Source organism: Cutaneotrichosporon oleaginosum (genome assembly GCF_008065305.1).
Source record: "Cutaneotrichosporon oleaginosum strain ATCC 20508 chromosome Unknown ATCC20508_contig03, whole genome shotgun sequence".
Taxonomy (NCBI): domain Eukaryota; kingdom Fungi; phylum Basidiomycota; class Tremellomycetes; order Trichosporonales; family Trichosporonaceae; genus Cutaneotrichosporon; species Cutaneotrichosporon oleaginosum.
In genome coordinates this window covers 3,082,598-3,098,863 of record NW_027072172.1, presented here as the reverse complement: position 1 = coordinate 3,098,863, position 16,266 = coordinate 3,082,598, and the positions used below count along the sequence as shown (strand labels likewise).

Here is a 16,266-nt window from a genome sequence, read left to right as displayed (position 1 = left end):
GGAAAGCTGGCTGTACCCTTATGGCTGCAACGCCACCCCTTAGCGCACGCGGCGAGGCGCGATTCAATGCAGACAATAGATGCTAGTAAGTGCTGAATGGATCTTGGCGAGGTGGGAAAGTGGCGAGTTGGAGGCGGCGGCATGCCGAGGAGAGGAGGTCGGACAATGTGGCGGGGCGAGGAGGTGGCAAGTCGGCAGTGTCGGGGCGCCGCTCGAGGACGGATTGATGATTACAAATGCAATTTCCATGAGGAGGTGGGCGGTCAAGGGCGGCTACACCCGGTCCGAGTTTTCAGATGCGGTGTTACGGTGCCACTGCAAGCATCCTCCTGTCGAGGTCGTCGCCTGTAAAGCGATTGATGAGATGACGAGTCCGTCAACTTCGAGAGGAGGCCTGCTAATAAGCTTGATTGTGCTAATCTCCGTGGTGCAGATCTCCGGCGACTCGGCCGAGCTTGTTTCCGCACTCCGACCAACCGACTCAACCTCATCTCCGCCTCGCTCACACTTCTTCTCATCCCATCATGACCCGTCTGGACGTCACGATCCGTACACGCACATCCGCCGACATCCCCGCCCTCTGCGACCTGCTAGTCAAGCAGCGCCCGGCGTCGGGCTACCCGGAGCTGTGGCCGCTACCGATGCCGCTCCCCGACTTTTTGCAGCGGGACCATGAAGACGGCGCGTGGGTCGCGCTGCTGGACGGCATGATTGTGGGCCACATCGCAACAGCAGAGGTGGTGGAGGCGACCGAGGGCCGCGGCGCACCAGGGCGCAGCGGGAGCACGGCAGGACTCGGCGCGGCCTGGGCCGCCGCGTACGGCTGCCCGATGGAACGCTTGCGGTGCGTCGGCACGCTGTTCGCCGACGCCGAGTATGCGCGCTCGGGCATTGGGTCTGCGCTCCTTGCGGCCGCGACGGAGGATGTTGTCGCGCGCGGGCTGCTTCCCGTCCTCGACTGCATCAAGGAGAACGTGCATGTTGTAGAGTTCTACAAGCGCCGCGGGTGGGTTGTGATCGGCGAGCAGCGTGCACCGTGGAGTCCCCATCAGCACATCGATGTCGTGCTCATGATCTTGCCGGCGCTCAAGGTGGGTCGTAAGGTGGGCCGGCTGACACCAGCCGGCAACGGGTGTCGAGGTGGGCGCCAAGGAAGATATCGCCGCGGATGTCGTAGTGGGACTCCCCGCAGTTAAGGTGAGGGCGTGAGGAGGCGCACGCTGAGAGGTTGTACACGTACATACTGTATGCATCGACAGGACTGCCCTGCTAGGACTCCGCTCGCTTGCGTCTGACCTTGAGGTCTGATGTGTCACACGCTTCTGCCACAGATATGGGCTCTACTTCTCGTATGCAGCATTGAAGAACTCGAGCTCGAGCTTGATGGTGCGCGCGAAAAACGTCTCCATCTCAACCTTGACTTTGTTACCGCCCTGGACCGCGACGCGATCGAACTCGTTGCGCAGCAACTCGACCCACGCCTCAAAAGCAGGGCCGCTGTGCAGCTCGATCCACTTCGCATTGGTCCACTCTTTGGGCATCATGGACGCGGGGTGTGATGTCGCCCAGTCGAGGTACACCCACTCGGCAACGAGGAGGACAGTGATGGCCGCAGCGTACGAGGCGCGCGCCTCATCCATAACCGCGAGGAGGCCCGCCGTGACCGGGAGCGGCGAGTATGCGTGATGGCCCGAGGGCACTTCGAGTGCGTGGGGGGCGACCGAGATGGATGTGGTGGGTTTGAAAGAGTGGTCAAGAGAAGAGAGGGCACGCCGGAAGAAGTCGTCCTCGTCCCCGGCCACGAATCCGAGCTGGCGCGCGACGGAGAGGCGCACACCGGGGTTGTCCGAGTTACTCACGGCCGAGCCCATGAGCGCGACGAACGTGTCGCAGAACAGGTAGTCCTGCGAGAGGTAGCGGTGCATGACGGAGGCAGGGAGGGTATCGGCCCACAGCTCGCGCACGAACCGGTGCGTCGTGGCCGCCTTCCAAGTCTGCTCGTGCGCGGCGCGCAGCTCGTTCGCATAGGAGGCCATGTCGGGAGGTCGGACGAGAAGAGTTTGTGAGTTGAGTCAGATGTGAGCGGTGAGAGAGTTATAAGTTGTGGCATGCCGCGACGTCAGAGGGCGCTGAGCTGAAGCGCACCAGGCGGAGGTGGAGGCGGAGGTCCGCTCCGTCATGAGAAAGAGATCGAAGGCGAGACTTGTGTGCTTGTGCTGTGTCGCTACCATACACGCGTCGCCCATCGCCCACTGCTGCTCACTCACTCACAACAAGCAGCACTCACTACGTGACGCTGCAGGTCGAGATGACATTGTGTTTAGGTCAACTGACGACAGAAGGGCGGATATAGACGGCTGGCCAGTGAGCCAGTTTCCGACGGTCCGCGTCCCACCACCCAACCGCTCGGGTTCTCACATCAGCTGAACGTGCCGAGACGCCGGGCTAGGTTGTCGATCACTACATTCACTCTCATCTCCCTGCCACTGATGTCCACCCAAAGACTCTGTTGCTCTGCCCCGCACGTCCTCTGCGGGGCATGTCATACCCTAGCTCCAGCCGTCCAGGCCGAGACAATCAATACACCAACCTAGCACACGAGCGCTGGCCCTCTGACCCAGCCCTCTGTTGGTTCCGAAGCCCGGAGACCCCACTCGGGTCACCGCATGGTACACTTTCAATCCGACAGATGCACCTCGGTCGACACCTGGCCCCACGTGCCCCGCAATGGCGCAATCGCAGCAGAGCGGGCATGACCGTCGCCCCGTCCCGTCGCCGTTTCACCGAAGTAATATTCCCGTTCGTTTGGTCCACGTGCCGTGCAATGTCCAACGCCTCGCGCCGTCGAACGGGAATCTTGACCGGAACGCCAACGATCCGCGCCACCGAACGGGAAGAATCACAAGTGCGAACGGGAAGAATCGATGCGTTGCTCATCGCCTTCTTATATTTGCTCGCCTGCGCGCCGCACAAGCCGTCGCAGTCGCCGAGTGCGCCGAGTATCTTTGCATGCCCGAGATGTTCGTCCCCATCCCCGCTCTCCATCGCTGTCTACCTCGCCGCACTGTTTGCTGATTCTACTCAAAGTTGCTAGAGCTGAGCAGTCAGCGTTCGCAGTGGCGGGTGCCGACAGGCACGCACTTTGCACATGTGCTATTCACCGTAACTCACTTCATCTGCGCTTGGTCGGAGGGTAATCGGGGCACACTAGCCCGGCGGGAAGGTACTCCGGCATGTCGATGCCGGAAATCAGCTTTGACGGCGAAATCGCCGGTTTGTTGATAACCCAGGGTCAAACTAACTCGGGCTTGTGAGCTCGAGGTCTCGCGGGCTCGCGGCGTTGGCTGACGGCGGCACTATGGTCGCTGATCGCCAGATGCTATGGGCAGAGTTCCAACATGATATATAGCTCGCACGGCCCCGCAGCGCCCCACACTCACTCGCACGACAAGACATAATGTCCCTCGAGCAACACAACTCCAAGGAGGACACCAAGCACGATGAGCACACGGCGGTGGACGTGGGCGACGAGCGGGCCTATGCCCTGCGCATGGCGCGCGCCGCCGACCCGGGCCCGGGATGGGCAAGCCTCGCATCCTTCCGCTACCTCTTCATCGCGTTCGTCGCCTGTTCGGTTTCGGGCGACGTTGGATTTGACGGCACCATTATCAGTTCGGTCAACTCCATGACCCAGTTCCAAGAGTACTTCAACCTTGGCGTCGGCGGTGCATCTGGCCAAGGTCTTGTTTTCGTGAGTACGGAAGAGTCATGGGCCCCCAACAACATTGTTATGGACATCGCTGTGGCACAAACTAACCGCAGGGTATCTACACTGTCGGTTCGGTTGTCGGCTTCTTCCCTGGTATCATCATCCCCGACAAGTTTGGCCGGCGCTGGGCTCAGTTCATCGCCGACCTGCTCATCATCATCGGTTCGCTCGTCAATGGCTTCGCGTCGAACATGGGCATGCTCCTCGCCGGTCGCTTCCTCGTCGGTCTCGGCTCAACGATGGGCGGCACTGCGGCCAAGGCATACCTCGCTGAGATTTCGTCTCCCTGGAATCGTGGCTTCGCGCTTGGTGTCCAGAACTCGTTCTGGTACGTCGGCAACATTCTTGCCTCGGGCGTGGCCATTCCTTTCGGCCGTCTCGCCCTCGGTAACAACTGGAGCTGGCGCGTTCCCTTCCTCCTGCAGATGATGCTCGCGCTCATCAACTTCTTCTTCATCATGCTGTGCCCCGAGTCCCCGCGCTGGCTATACTCGCGTGGAAAGAAGGAGGAGGCGGCGCTCATTCTCGCCAAGCTCCACTCGCGTGACAACGACGTTCAGTCCCCTCTGGTCCAGCTGCAGCTCGCCGAGTTTGAGGAGAGCATCTCGCTCGAGGGCGCCGACAAGCGGTGGTGGGACTTCCGCCCGATCTTCACTACCGCCGCCGACCGCTACCGTTTCGGCATGTGCATTATTGTCGCGTGCTGGGGTCAGCTCAGTGGCAACGGCATGGTCTCGTACTTCCTCCCCACGCTCCTCAAGCAGGCTGGTATCACGTCGACCGACCGTCAGCGCGTGCTCAACTTTGCCTCCTCTATCGTCAACATGGCCGGCGCTATGACTGGTGCCGCCGTCATTGACCACATCGGCCGCCGGCCGCTCATGCTCGGCGCTGAGATCTGGGCGGTGCTGTGTTTCGCCATTGTCACAGGCCTCGTGCCACACAAGATCGCCAAGGACGGCACCGTCCTCGACCCCCCGCCTCCTATCCGCGCCAATGCCGGTATCACCTTTATCATGCTGTGGAGCGTCTTCTTCTCCTTCGGCTGGACGCCGCTGCAGGGCCTCTACCCGACCGAAGTTCTCGCGTACGAGGTGCGCGCCAAGGGCCTGGCGCTGCAGTCGTGGTTTGCCAACGTCTTCTCTCTCATCAACACCTTTGGTATTCCCTCGGCGCTCGAGGCCATCAACTGGAAGCTCTACCTCGTGTTCATGGCCTGGGACATTGTTGGCTGCGTCGTCATCTACCTCTGGGTTGTTGAGACCAAGCAGCTCTCGCTTGAGGAGATGGACGACGTGTTCGGTGCCAAGAACCCTGTGCGTAAGAGTAAGGAGCTCACCCGCGAGGCCAAGCGTCGTCTCCGCGAGGAGCGTGCACACCGTGTCGCCCAGGCGTAGGTGGATGCACCGTGGCAGCAACATGCGGTCATCAACACCGCACAACGCATGGAGGAGAAGTAGCGTGGGCTATGCCGAGCAAAGACAACGGGGGAAAACAACAAGGACTTGGGGCTGGGCGAGCGGCGGCTCGCAGTGTGGGGTCGAGACAGATTTGTAGTGTATGCCATCTTTGTTTGATACAGATATATACAGATGGCCTTGAGCGCCACCATTCCTCGCATTTGCTCATTATCGCTATCAGCATGTCAGGGTGAGTATCGGTCAGCTCGAGTCATCTCCGCCACTGCCTCTGAGCTGTCTCACATGCCAGTTTCAGTCTTTGGGAGGTCCCCGTTCTGCCTGTCACCTGTCCGAGCGGTCCACCATCAGTTTCATGCGTTCAACCGAGAGCAATCCACGTGGGCTCTTCCCGATGGACGACGTACACTCCAGTGCACAGAGCCAGAAGCGAAGCAGCATTTACGTTAAATCAGGGAAATACCAGGGTGACTGGACTAAATTGAAACATGAATAACGTTGTTCGGCGTCCCGTCAATTCTCTGTCTCTCGTTAGCGTCGCCCTCCGCCTCTTCCACTCCGCTCGCTCGAGCATGTAGCCTCATAGACTCCCTGCAGCTCCTGCAGGTTCTATTTACCAGCAAGCGTCGATGCTCCGCCGCGCCTTCTGCGGCCGCGGCTCGTATGAAGGGTCGTCAAGTGCTCCTGCAGCTCACCCCACTGACGATCTCCCTCTACTGGCACATGGCACACCGGACGACCGCCAAGCCTGCTGACACGAACCAGTTCACTAAATCTCTCACCATCACCTCCACAATGCTGAGCCGCGACCCCCGCTCGCGGCCGCTCCTCGTGCTCTGCGCCGTCGTCGCGTTTCTCCTCATCGGCCCCCTCGGCATCTACCTGCACCCGGGGAGCCGGCAGAGCGTGGCGTCGTACGTGACGGACAAGCACGCGCAGTGGTTCGCGCCGCCGCTCGATATCCCCTGTGATCCGTGAGTCCAAGTCTCGAGTACCGTCGCGCACATCGCTCCTCGCACCGGGCTTACACCAGCAACGAGCAGCCGGGATACCCCCACCCCGGCGACTTCCACTGGGTGACGGAAAACCCGCAGTGCCCCGGCGACGAGTTCTACAACGCGCTGCGCGGCACGCCGCGCGACCAGCTGTGGTGGACGTTCCCCGAGTTCCGGAACAAGAGCGTGCTGCTGGCCGGCGACAGCGTTGGCCGGCACCTCTTCGAGACGCTGTGCGGCGACTACTTCCAAGCGCCCATCGTCAACGAAGACGTGCCCGGCTGGAAGACGCATTACGGGTGGACGAGCACGTGCGTCCAGCATGATTTGGGCCTCAAGATCGCCATGATTCACATCTACGGCATGGCGAACACGTCCGACCCCGCCGTCAATGCCGTGCTGGACAAGACGTACATCGGCGCAGACTGGGACCTGCAGAGCCGCGTCACGCGCTGGTGGAACACGACGCTCAAGGGCTTCACACCCGACTTTGTGCAGCTCAACTCGGGCGCGTGGGACTATCGCGTGAGTATGCCGCATGCCGTGGACGTTGCGTCGCAGTCCACGCTCGCCAGCTGGGGACAAGACTGACGGCAGTACTGGTTCATCCGGGATATGCTGGAGGGCAAGTCGCACGACGACCTCCCGCTCGCGGACCGCGAGACCAACGCTGCGATGGCGATCCAGAGCCTCAACTTTTTCCGCAGCCTCTGGCCAGACGCCCGCATGTGGTACATGCACATGTCGATGATGAACGAGGACGATATCAGGTTGAAGATTGCGCGTGAGTACGGAGCGAGTCTGCTGGGTGCAGTAAGCGGCAAGCGAGTCAACGAGCCAGGCGACACAGTCAGCAAGGGGGAGGTGGAGTGAAAGAGGGGACGGGGCGTCGAGAGGTGGGAGGGGGGGGGGGGGGGAGGGAGCGGGGGGGAGGGGACAGAGGCGCTGGGAGGTGGGGAGCAGATTGCGGAATGCAGAGCTCAAGATAGGACGGGCCGAGGCCAAAATACACAGCTGACACCAGACGGCAAGACCTTTGTGGCCAAGGGCGCCGATGTGAACGACACCAAGTCATATCCCGCGCTGTACACATGGCGGCGGCAGTCGCAGTACCGCGCGACGATGCGGACACGGATTGCTGAGGCGGGGTGGGATTCATTGGATGTGAGTGGCGAGTGGCGAGTGGCGAGTGGCGAATGGCGAGTCGCGAGATGGCAGAGGCAGTGAAGCTACCCAGGCCCGACGAAGCCCACAACCACTAACCCCAGTATGTCCGCATCCAGAGCGTCATGTCGCGCGACTGGTTCAGCAACCCCACAGACGTGATCCACCCTCAGTACAAAGCCAAGCGTGTCATGTCGTCCATGATCCTGTCCAAGCTGCGGCGGCATCACCGGTACGGAGTGTAGTTCGTAGAGTGTAGATATGAGCCTGGGATGTGTGGTCAGGGTAGACATAGATGTATGAGTATTGCCGGCTGGCGCGACTGAATTGATGGCTTGCATGGTATGTGATCCTGGTATTGTCCGATACTGCGACAACTGGCGACGGAGATTCGTCGCTTTACTCTTCATCGCTGAGCGCTCACTGACGCCGACTGATGCCCCGCTGATGCGCTGTTGACGAGCGCTAACGCTCTCGTCCCGCCGCTGATGCTCCCTCCGTGGGGGGGGGGGAACTCCGAGCTCCCCCAGCTCGCGCGCTGACGCGCACTCGCACTACCTCTCCCACCCCGCCTTCTCCGGCCACCGCTTCTCGAACCAGTTGCCCACGACCTCGCGCACCTCGGTATAGTTTCTCTCGATGTCGTCGTTGAGGCAGAGCACGCTGGGCCGGGTCGCGCGGTCGAGGAACGCGAGCTGCTCTGCCGACTGCTCGGGGTTGCGGAGCTGGGAGAACACGACGTCCGACTTGCCTGGCGTCAGCTTAGCGGGGCCACGGCACTCACCATAAGTGTACAGATAACGGCTGAGGAGGTGCATGCACCACTGGCGGAGGGGGACGGAGTCGCCTGGCATCGCGGTCTTGCCCACCGCCTTGGGGAGGCTGAAGTCGGCCTCCTCCCACGTCGGGGTGAGCGGGAGATGCGGCGGGGCGATGTATGCCGGCGCCCTCGCGGCCGCCGGGACGACGTACGCGGCCTCGGGGGACGGGAAGAACTCGCGCAGCCCCAGCGGGCCGCACGCGCTCACGAGCGCGACGAGCATGCAGTCGCCGCACGCGGGGCGGCGGAACGCGATGTGCTTGAACATGTGTGCGGCCGTCGTGTCCTCCTGCTCGGTCCAGAACGTGCCAAAACACTCCTGGAGATCAAGCGTGCAGCGGTCGGCCTCGGCCGCGTCCGCCGTCCGGTTCTCCGAGCTCGGCATGTGTCCGTCCAACGCCGTCCACGCGTACTCTGTGCCCTTGGGCGGCTCCCATCCCGCATGCGCAAAGTTTGTGGGCATGTGCTTGAGCGTCTCGCGCGGGCCACGGAGCACTTCTACGCTCTCCGCGCCCGCGTGTGTGCCCAGCACGCGCGCGATGTCAGCGCGCGCATCGGCGCCCCACCGCCCGTCTGGCCCGCCGAGCTTCGCCACAGCCCATGTCCACAGCAGCGCTTCGCGCCAGCGCTCGGCGCGCAGCGCCACTTGCAGCCACTGGCTTTGCAGGTCGCCGTGCCCGATCCGCAGCTCACGGAAGCGCTTGGACGCACTCACAGTGCTCATGTTCGCGAACATGAGTGTCGTTTCGACTTGCAGGCTCTGTGTGATGACCTTTGGCACGTGCTCGAGGTGTGGGCGCGCCATGGCGGGGTAGCGCTGGCTCAGGAGGTGGTTGGCGTGCGTGAGGCCGCCGTACTCGCCGTCGAAGCCGAAGTAGTTGGGATTGAGGATGTTTGGGACGCGGTCCTGTGTGTGAGCGATCAGCGACACACGGGGGAAGGAATGGCGATCTAGCGATCCAGCGATCTGTCGATTGGCCCGATCGACAAGATCCACGCTTCTGATGCTTCTGTGCCGCTGCCACCACTCACCTTGCCCTGCTTGAAGCGCAGGATGGAGCCGTACAGCGGCGAGTGGAAGTCGGAGACCGCGAGCGGGCGGAGGAGGAAGTAGTCGTCGTTGAACGCGACGGCCGTGTCCGCCATGTCCGGCAAGAACGCAATGCGGCTCTCAATGCTCATCGAGTCGTACGTCGGGAGCGCGACGCTGCGCCACTCGCGCTCGCGCCACGCCGTCTCGCCAGGCTCGAGGGGTTCGCCGTCCGCGTCGACGTTTGGGATGCGGTAGATCTCGCTGTGCGCGGCATACCGCAGCCTCGGGCTGCGCTCGATGGGCGCGTCCCCCGCCCCGTCTTCTTCGGTCGACTCGAAGCGCGTGCGCCCAAAGTGCAGCCACGCAGGGGTTTGCACGACGCGCCACGCTTTGGAGAGGTACGCGCCCAGCGAGGGCGTGTCGTCGTCGTCGTCGTCGTCGAGGTCTGCGCCGAGGCTGTCGCGCGCCTCGGCCGGCAGCAGGTGAACGTCGTCGGGCGTGAACGCCGTGTCCCAGAGAATGAGGTGGCAAGTGCGGATGACGCCTTTGAGCGCGGCGAGCACGCTGCGCATCGAGTAGACGAGCTCGTTCTGTTCCCTGCGGATCAGCTGGGTCTCTGGCTGGCTGGGACGGCAGCTGGCCGCAGGGAGAGGCTTACCGGAAGTGCCGGACGGCACTGTTGATCCCGTGGTGCTTGTGCCAGTACTCGAACTCTTGTTGCCAGCGGGGATCGGAGCCGTTGACCCACAGCCAGACAATGTCGAGCGTGTCTTGATCGCCAAGGAGGGCATGGTCGCACTCGAGCTTGCCGTCGGCAAACCAGCTTTCGAGGCATGTTGGGGGCAGGAAGCGTGTGGGCTTGAGGCGGGGGAAGAACGGGGGCTGGCGGAGCGGCTCGAAGGCGCGGTGCAGTGGGTCCACGCTGTCCCGCCAGTCTTCGGGGCGTTCGGTTGGAGCCGTGTTGGCGTAGGCAATGGCGTTGGTGTCGTGCACCTCTGGCCGGCGGAAGAGGGGGAGGGGTGCAACGGGGTTGCCGAGGAACCAGTGTTGGAGGGCGAAGAGGCCGAGCAGCCATACGACAAACAGCGCGGCTATGCGCGGCGTCATGAACATGGCAGCGGGGTCTCGGAGGAGAGAGAGAGAGAGAGAGAGAGAGAGAGAGAGAGAGAGAGAGTCGAATGAAAGAGAGTTTGGAAAAGATCAAGAGGAGAAAAGCGCATGGACGGACGTGCTGTTGCAACGAGGTCGCCGTCGTCAAGGGGTGAGAGCGAGCGAGTAGGGGAGGACGAGGACGAGGACGAGGACAAGGACCCAGACCGACGCCAGCGCCAGCGGGGGACGAGGTCAGTAAGAACTATGAAGCGGCGCACGGGGCGGGAGGGCTGAGGAGCCGAGAGGGTGAAGTGTAGAGAAGAGACCGATCTGCAACCCTCATGCCCACGCCACGGCGCGCCACACATTCCCCGTGTTGGCGCGGAGGGCAGGGCGTTGAGCGCGTTTCTGGTGGAGTGGACACGGAGGTGAGTGGTTGTGCACGCGACTGGGGAGGTCACAAGAGAGGGGTTGCCAAGAGATCGTGAGACCAGTTCGTGCCGCCAGAGAGGTGGTTAGACCCCAGAAAATGAGGATACTTGTCTTGGCATTGGACGCAAGTATACTGTACAGTACAGTATATGCATGGATGGACAATGAGCGCGGGATCACGCGATGATGAGGCTTGCACACGAGGAGGGAGGAGGATGACAAGGATGAGGAGAGCAAGAAGTCAGCGCGCCCTGTCCAAACTGCGCAGCTCGACGACGCGGCCAACGGGGCGCCACCTTGCTCGTGTGAGTCCTGAAACTTGGGGGGGGGGATTAGTAATGTTGATTATTAGTGTGCAGACAAGTCCAAGCGCAAGTTTAGTAAACTTGTTGTTCGGCACCCGGGACCTCGAAAGCTGAGCCTCGTTGGGGCCAGAGGCGGCTTCAGAGCTCCAGAGGCTTCAGAGAGGGGGGTGGGGGGGTGCCTCGATCTCTGCTGGGTGCCACGGTGAGCTTGTTGTCAAGGGTGAGCGAGGGGGGGGGAGGGGGGCGGCGTGAGTCATGAAAACCACGGAATGGGAGTGTGAGCCTATGCTATCAATGATCTGCAAGATTACGAGACCAAGTTCGGAGACGGCGACGGAGACGGAGAGGATGGAGAACGGAGGCCGAGGATGGCGAGGAGAGGAGGGGAGGAGGGGAGGAGGAGATGAGAAAAGGCAATTGGAAAGCGAGAGGATTAGGAAACAGGGCAATTCAAATCGACTGTTAGTTTCAACCAACCTTTAGGTAAATCCCAGGGTTTGGGAAAGTTATCCTGAGGTACCCTATCTTCGCCATAGGCTCATGGGAGGCACAAGAAGAGAAGACAAGGAACAATCTGCAGTATTAACAGTTCTTTTGGCCGAGTAAGTTCCTTATTATTCCCTGAGACATCCCTTTCTCCCCGGGGTCTACCGCCTGACACAATTTACAATGAACCCTGAGAACTCCCTCCAGCCCTCAGCTCGTGCCCCCCCCAAAGAGAGCGCTGCTGTCGACTCCTGTGTTCTGCTGCTCACCATCCATCTCTCATCTCTCATCATCATCACTCGTTCTCTCGTCCTCGCCATGCTCCATCTCCTCGCCTCGCTACAGCGCAGGGCTGTCCTCATCGCCCTCCTAGCAACTTTCAGCCTCATCCTCATCACCATCTCCCACACCCACGAATCCCTCCCAGACGTCCCATTCCTCCCAAAATGGCAGAAGGAGTTGCCGACCGTCCGCGCCGGACGCACAGTCTTGTACGAGAGCGCTGTCCACGACGAGGTTACTGGCGCATTGGGGCATTCGTTGAGTCAGATCAACGTCGAGATGACTTTTGCCAGTGAGTCGGGGTTGCCACTACTACGCGCGGTGAAGACAGGCGGAGAGGTAGACACGTTTGTTGCGGAACTTTGCCCATGCTCCTACAAGTGCAACACCCCTACACCATGTACACCCCCACAGGCGTGTATATCATTGCTGTCGAGCTCGTCTATTCGATACCTTCGTACACTCTCGACACCAACAACACCACTGTCGCCCTCCTCTTTTGCGATTACGACTCCTCTCTTCTCCCCCCACCTCCCCGATAAGCTTCACAACAGTAACACCTAACACACGCAGCTCGCTTCCGCTTCAAGTTTGACCAAGTCTTGCGTGACATTCTCCCCTACGAGCCAGAAATCGTCTCCCAAAACCACGCCGAAAAAGTGCGCGAGTGGCTGCAAAAGGACGAGATTGACAATCTCATCCTCACGACATGTGAGTGGCGCAGACTCAGCTCCGTTGCTTGTCGACGACGCGCGTCTGACCACAGGCACCGACGGCCTCAAGCACTTCAACGAGGATATTCTCAAGTCTACGGCCAACGTCGTGTGTGTCGTCCACCACGGCGGCGCGACATTTGCACACAACCTCAAGGAGAAGCTCAAGGAGCTGGTGCAGCGCGGACAGATCAAGCTCGTTGTTCTGGGCCACCACGTCCACCAGACTGTCAAGGACGAATTGCAGTACTGGGCCGACACCGAGGACAACGAGTTCTGGGAGCGTGTCAAGGTGGAGACGTTTATTCCTGTGAGCTAAATGTATCATTCACCTCTTAACCCCAGGGCTTCGTCTACCCCAAAGACAAAGAGTTCCGCACCGTCACCCCCTTCCCCCGCAAGGCCGTCATCCAAGGCAACATTGAACAAGGCCGGCGCGACTACAAAAAGGTCTTCCGCAGCCTCAACGCGAGCATGTACGCCGACCCCGGTTTGTGGGGGTACAAGATGGTTGACGGCGGCGTGTTTGAAGCCGACTCGTCCGAGCCCTTTGAGCTTCACCTCGTAGGGCAGCGCAACCCTCGCGCGCCTGTCGACATCCCCGAGTCCCTCAAAAACGTGATTACCGTCGACGAGAAACTGAGCTATCCCGACTACTACCGCCTCATTGCCGACGCGGACCTGCTCATCCCGGCCTTTGCGAGCCGCGGCACGCTGTACGACACGGCGAGCAGCACAATCGCCGCGGCAATCATCACACGCACACCCGTGCTCGTGAGCGAGCGCCACACCGCGTCGTACACGTACATCAAGGGCCCGTCGGCCATCTACCGCAAAGTGAGCGAGGGTGCCATTCCAGCGCTCGAGCGCCTCCGCCGGTCCGGCGACCCGCGCAGCGCGCCCGAGAAACTCGGCGGCGAGTGGGACGCGTTCGAGTCGAATATCCAGCGCCAGAACGCTGAGATGTGGGTCCGCGTTCTCAAGGACAAGAACCAGCGCGAGCTCTGGGGCAACTGGTAATACGTGCTGTATAGAGAGGGGTAATAGATCGGGGACTACGACTGTAGCTGTGTCTGTAAGCTGTGGGTGCTGGGTTGTGTGGTTTTCGCTTTGCGTCAGAGACATGGGTGTAGCTTTCCGCATTCCGCATTGTAGCTACCCGGTCTCATGTTGTTCCCTGTTGCTTTGGCAGTCCAGCTGCACGCTGCAAGCCACTCGGTCATGTAGTTGAGCAGGCGAGCAGCCACTCGCTCCCCGCGCATTGCCGCGTCCCGCATGGCGTTGCGCCTTTTCAGTGGCCGGCCGATGACACGGAATCAAATGTTTGCCCATTCTCTGGCCTCTATCCCGCTGCATGCCGCCAATTACCGCCGATGCTCAAGACACCCCTCAGCATTCTTGTGGCCATATCGCCAGCTCGCCCATCGATGTGACCTACGCTGCGCGTACTCTTCATCGCAACAGGCAGCGTCGTCGGAGTGCTTGCCACGCCTTGCCCCGTTCCGTTAGACGCGACGACGCGGAGTCTGCCCCGGCGATGCCCGGTAGGCGGGAGACGAAGCTGGCGAGCCTCCACCACTGCCCACTTGCTTGCTCATCTCCACCTCCGCCGGCACTGACTCCTCCACTCTTCGTTCTCATTCATGGATTACAAGATCATCCATTGTTCTCAGCACGACATTTTCTGGTTCATGCTCACTTGATTTATCTTCGGCCTTTCTCAGCGCACTCCTCGCGTCTCCCCCACTTCTCACCCTCACCCTCTCCTCCCCCTCCCCCTCACCGCCATGTCCGGCATCCCCAAGACACACCTCCTGCTCGTCGGCGGCATCGGCCTCGCCATCGCCCTCTACATCGCTTCAGTGCTCACTGGGCAGCCGACACCTGTCTTGAAACGCTCTGTCCCCCACGACAAACACGAGTGCAAGCACTCGCATCACAGCACACACACACAGGTCTCGCCCGTGCGCTGCCCCGCGCAGCCTGACGTCCGCAATGTCGGCGGCGAGTGGATCCTCTCCAGTGCCACGGACAAGCAGCAGGCATACGAGCGCCTCGCGGCGGCCATCCGCATCGTGAGTCCTGCCCCGCCCCGACCTACCCCCCCTCCCGGGTCTTCATCACACTAACATCAGCGCACCGAGACATTCGACGACATGCCGATGAACGCCTCGGACCCCTCCTTCGACGTTTTCTACGACTTTGAAGAACACTTGCGCACGACCTACCCCCTCTTCCACAAAGCCACAACTTTCGAACGCGTCAACACCCACGGCCTCCTCTTCACGTGGCGCGGCACCGACGCAACCCTCAAGCCCATGGTAAGCGCTGCGCTGCGGCCGCGCTGACGCAGATTCTCATGGCACACCAAGACGTCGTGCCCGTCAACGCAGTCACGTGGAGGTTCTGGACGCACCCGCCGTTCGACGCACACATGGACGCGCACGGCTGGGTGTGGGGGCGCGGCACGACGGACATGAAGAGCACGCTCGTCGCGCTCATGTCAAGTGCGGAGAAGCTGCTCTCCGAAGGCTTTCAGCCTGAGCGGTGCGTTATTCCTCGGGTTCGCTGACACCAGGACGATCCTTTACTCGTTCGGGTTTGACGAGGAGATCCGGGGCCCGCGCGGCGCAGGCCATCTCGCACAACACTTGTTGGCGCGGTATGGGCGCGATGGCGCGGCGCTCGTCTTCGACGAAGGCTTCACGGGCGTAGACACAGAGTATGGGCAACTGTTCGCACGCGTCGGCCTCGCCGAGAAAGGGTGCTTCAACGCGCGCCTCACAATCATGGCGCCCGGCGGCCACTCCTCCCGTCCGCCACTGCACACCGGTATCGGGCTCATGGGCCAGGTCTTCGTCGCGATGGAGGCGGAGCGCGGCCCCATCCGCCTCGAGGCGGACAACACGCTGCTGGGGTATCTCGAGTGCGCGGCACAGCACGGCACCATGGACCCGCAGCTGAAGGAGATGGTGCGGTGCGCCGAGTGCTGGCCCGCGCTAGCGGACGAGCTGGCGGGCGGCGCGAGCGAGCTCTTCCTGCGCACGACGCAGGCCATCACCCTCGTCAACGGCGGGAACAAGTACAACGCGCTGCCAGAACACACGACGGCGCTGGCCAACTACCGGTGCGTACTTTTCTGGCGGGACTGACACCAGCACGGTCTTCTTCGAGACGTCGCAGGACGTGATGGAGCGCCTCGCGCGCGTCATCGCCCCCATCGCCGCCGCCGCCAACATGACGTTCGACTACCAAGGCTCACATGCACACGTGCGCGACAACGTCGTGCGCCTGCACACGGACGGTATCGTGCTCGAGCCCGCGCCGCTCACGCCGTCCGCGGGCGCCGCGTTCGGCCTCGTCGCCGGCACGATCCGGCACGTGTTCCCCGGCGCGATCGTCGTGCCCTCCGCCATGACTGCGTTTACGGATACACAGTACTACTGGGACCTGTCGAAGCATATCTACCGCTTCGCGCCGGCGAGCATGGCCCATCTCCTCAACTACCACACCGTCGACGAGCGGATTCATATCGACGCGCACCTTAGTATGGTGCGCTTCTTCTACAAGCTCATCCAGAACAGCCAGGGGTGGCGGGAGGAGTAGCGCCGTGGCATTGCGGGTGTCATGTATTGGTCTGAACTGTGCATGCATGCATCTAGACGCGAGTACGAGAACCAGTGACGACGGTCCCCACGGCGGCCCGCAGATCTCCCGATCGCCCTGAGGTTGGCCGATCTCGGTTCCCGATCGGCCA

General features: G+C 61.7%; 9 protein-coding genes across 9 annotated transcripts; 6 read left to right on the top strand and 3 right to left on the bottom strand.

Annotated features, from left to right (window-relative positions):
• Positions 1-524: 524 nt before the first annotated feature.
• On the top strand, positions 525-1,209 carry COLE_04431 (uncharacterized protein; the record flags this gene model as incomplete). Its single annotated transcript, XM_018424006.2, has 2 exons — positions 525-1,091; positions 1,123-1,209. The coding sequence occupies 2 exons, from the start codon at positions 525-527 to the stop codon at positions 1,207-1,209; spliced, it is 654 nt and encodes a 217-aa protein (XP_018276704.1).
• A 131-nt stretch (positions 1,210-1,340) lies between these two features.
• Positions 1,341-2,036, bottom strand: COLE_04430 (uncharacterized protein; the record flags this gene model as incomplete). The annotated part of the gene is made up of 1 exon (XM_018424007.2): positions 1,341-2,036. The coding sequence occupies one exon, from the start codon at positions 2,034-2,036 to the stop codon at positions 1,341-1,343; it is 696 nt and encodes a 231-aa protein (XP_018276705.1).
• Positions 2,037-2,539: 503 nt separating this feature from the next.
• COLE_04429 (uncharacterized protein) lies at positions 2,540-3,094 on the top strand (the record flags this gene model as incomplete). The annotated part of the gene is made up of 1 exon (XM_018419648.2): positions 2,540-3,094. One exon carries the CDS (start codon positions 2,540-2,542, stop codon positions 3,092-3,094), a length of 555 nt encoding a protein of 184 aa, XP_018276706.1.
• Positions 3,095-3,457: 363 nt separating this feature from the next.
• Positions 3,458-5,166, top strand: COLE_04428 (uncharacterized protein; the record flags this gene model as incomplete). Its single annotated transcript, XM_018421498.2, has 2 exons — positions 3,458-3,751; positions 3,823-5,166. The coding sequence occupies 2 exons, from the start codon at positions 3,458-3,460 to the stop codon at positions 5,164-5,166; spliced, it is 1,638 nt and encodes a 545-aa protein (XP_018276707.1).
• An 816-nt stretch (positions 5,167-5,982) lies between these two features.
• On the top strand, positions 5,983-7,409 carry COLE_04427 (uncharacterized protein; the record flags this gene model as incomplete). The annotated part of the gene is made up of 4 exons (XM_018424008.2): positions 5,983-6,161; positions 6,221-6,707; positions 6,780-6,966; positions 7,207-7,409. The coding sequence occupies 4 exons, from the start codon at positions 5,983-5,985 to the stop codon at positions 7,407-7,409; spliced, it is 1,056 nt and encodes a 351-aa protein (XP_018276708.1).
• A 491-nt stretch (positions 7,410-7,900) lies between these two features.
• COLE_04426 (uncharacterized protein) lies at positions 7,901-9,771 on the bottom strand (the record flags this gene model as incomplete). Its single annotated transcript, XM_065626349.1, has 4 exons — positions 7,901-8,097; positions 8,131-9,073; positions 9,199-9,487; positions 9,524-9,771. The coding sequence occupies 4 exons, from the start codon at positions 9,769-9,771 to the stop codon at positions 7,901-7,903; spliced, it is 1,677 nt and encodes a 558-aa protein (XP_065482430.1).
• A 2,061-nt stretch (positions 9,772-11,832) lies between these two features.
• Positions 11,833-12,360, top strand: COLE_04425 (uncharacterized protein; the record flags this gene model as incomplete). The annotated part of the gene is made up of 1 exon (XM_018419650.2): positions 11,833-12,360. One exon carries the CDS (start codon positions 11,833-11,835, stop codon positions 12,358-12,360), a length of 528 nt encoding a protein of 175 aa, XP_018276710.1.
• A 473-nt stretch (positions 12,361-12,833) lies between these two features.
• Positions 12,834-13,652, bottom strand: COLE_04424 (uncharacterized protein; the record flags this gene model as incomplete). Its single annotated transcript, XM_018419649.2, has 1 exon — positions 12,834-13,652. The coding sequence occupies one exon, from the start codon at positions 13,650-13,652 to the stop codon at positions 12,834-12,836; it is 819 nt and encodes a 272-aa protein (XP_018276711.1).
• Positions 13,653-14,296: 644 nt separating this feature from the next.
• On the top strand, positions 14,297-16,115 carry COLE_04423 (uncharacterized protein; the record flags this gene model as incomplete). The annotated part of the gene is made up of 5 exons (XM_018420951.2): positions 14,297-14,584; positions 14,645-14,830; positions 14,863-15,056; positions 15,088-15,636; positions 15,668-16,115. The coding sequence occupies 5 exons, from the start codon at positions 14,297-14,299 to the stop codon at positions 16,113-16,115; spliced, it is 1,665 nt and encodes a 554-aa protein (XP_018276712.1).
• Between the last annotated feature and the right edge of the window lie 151 nt (positions 16,116-16,266).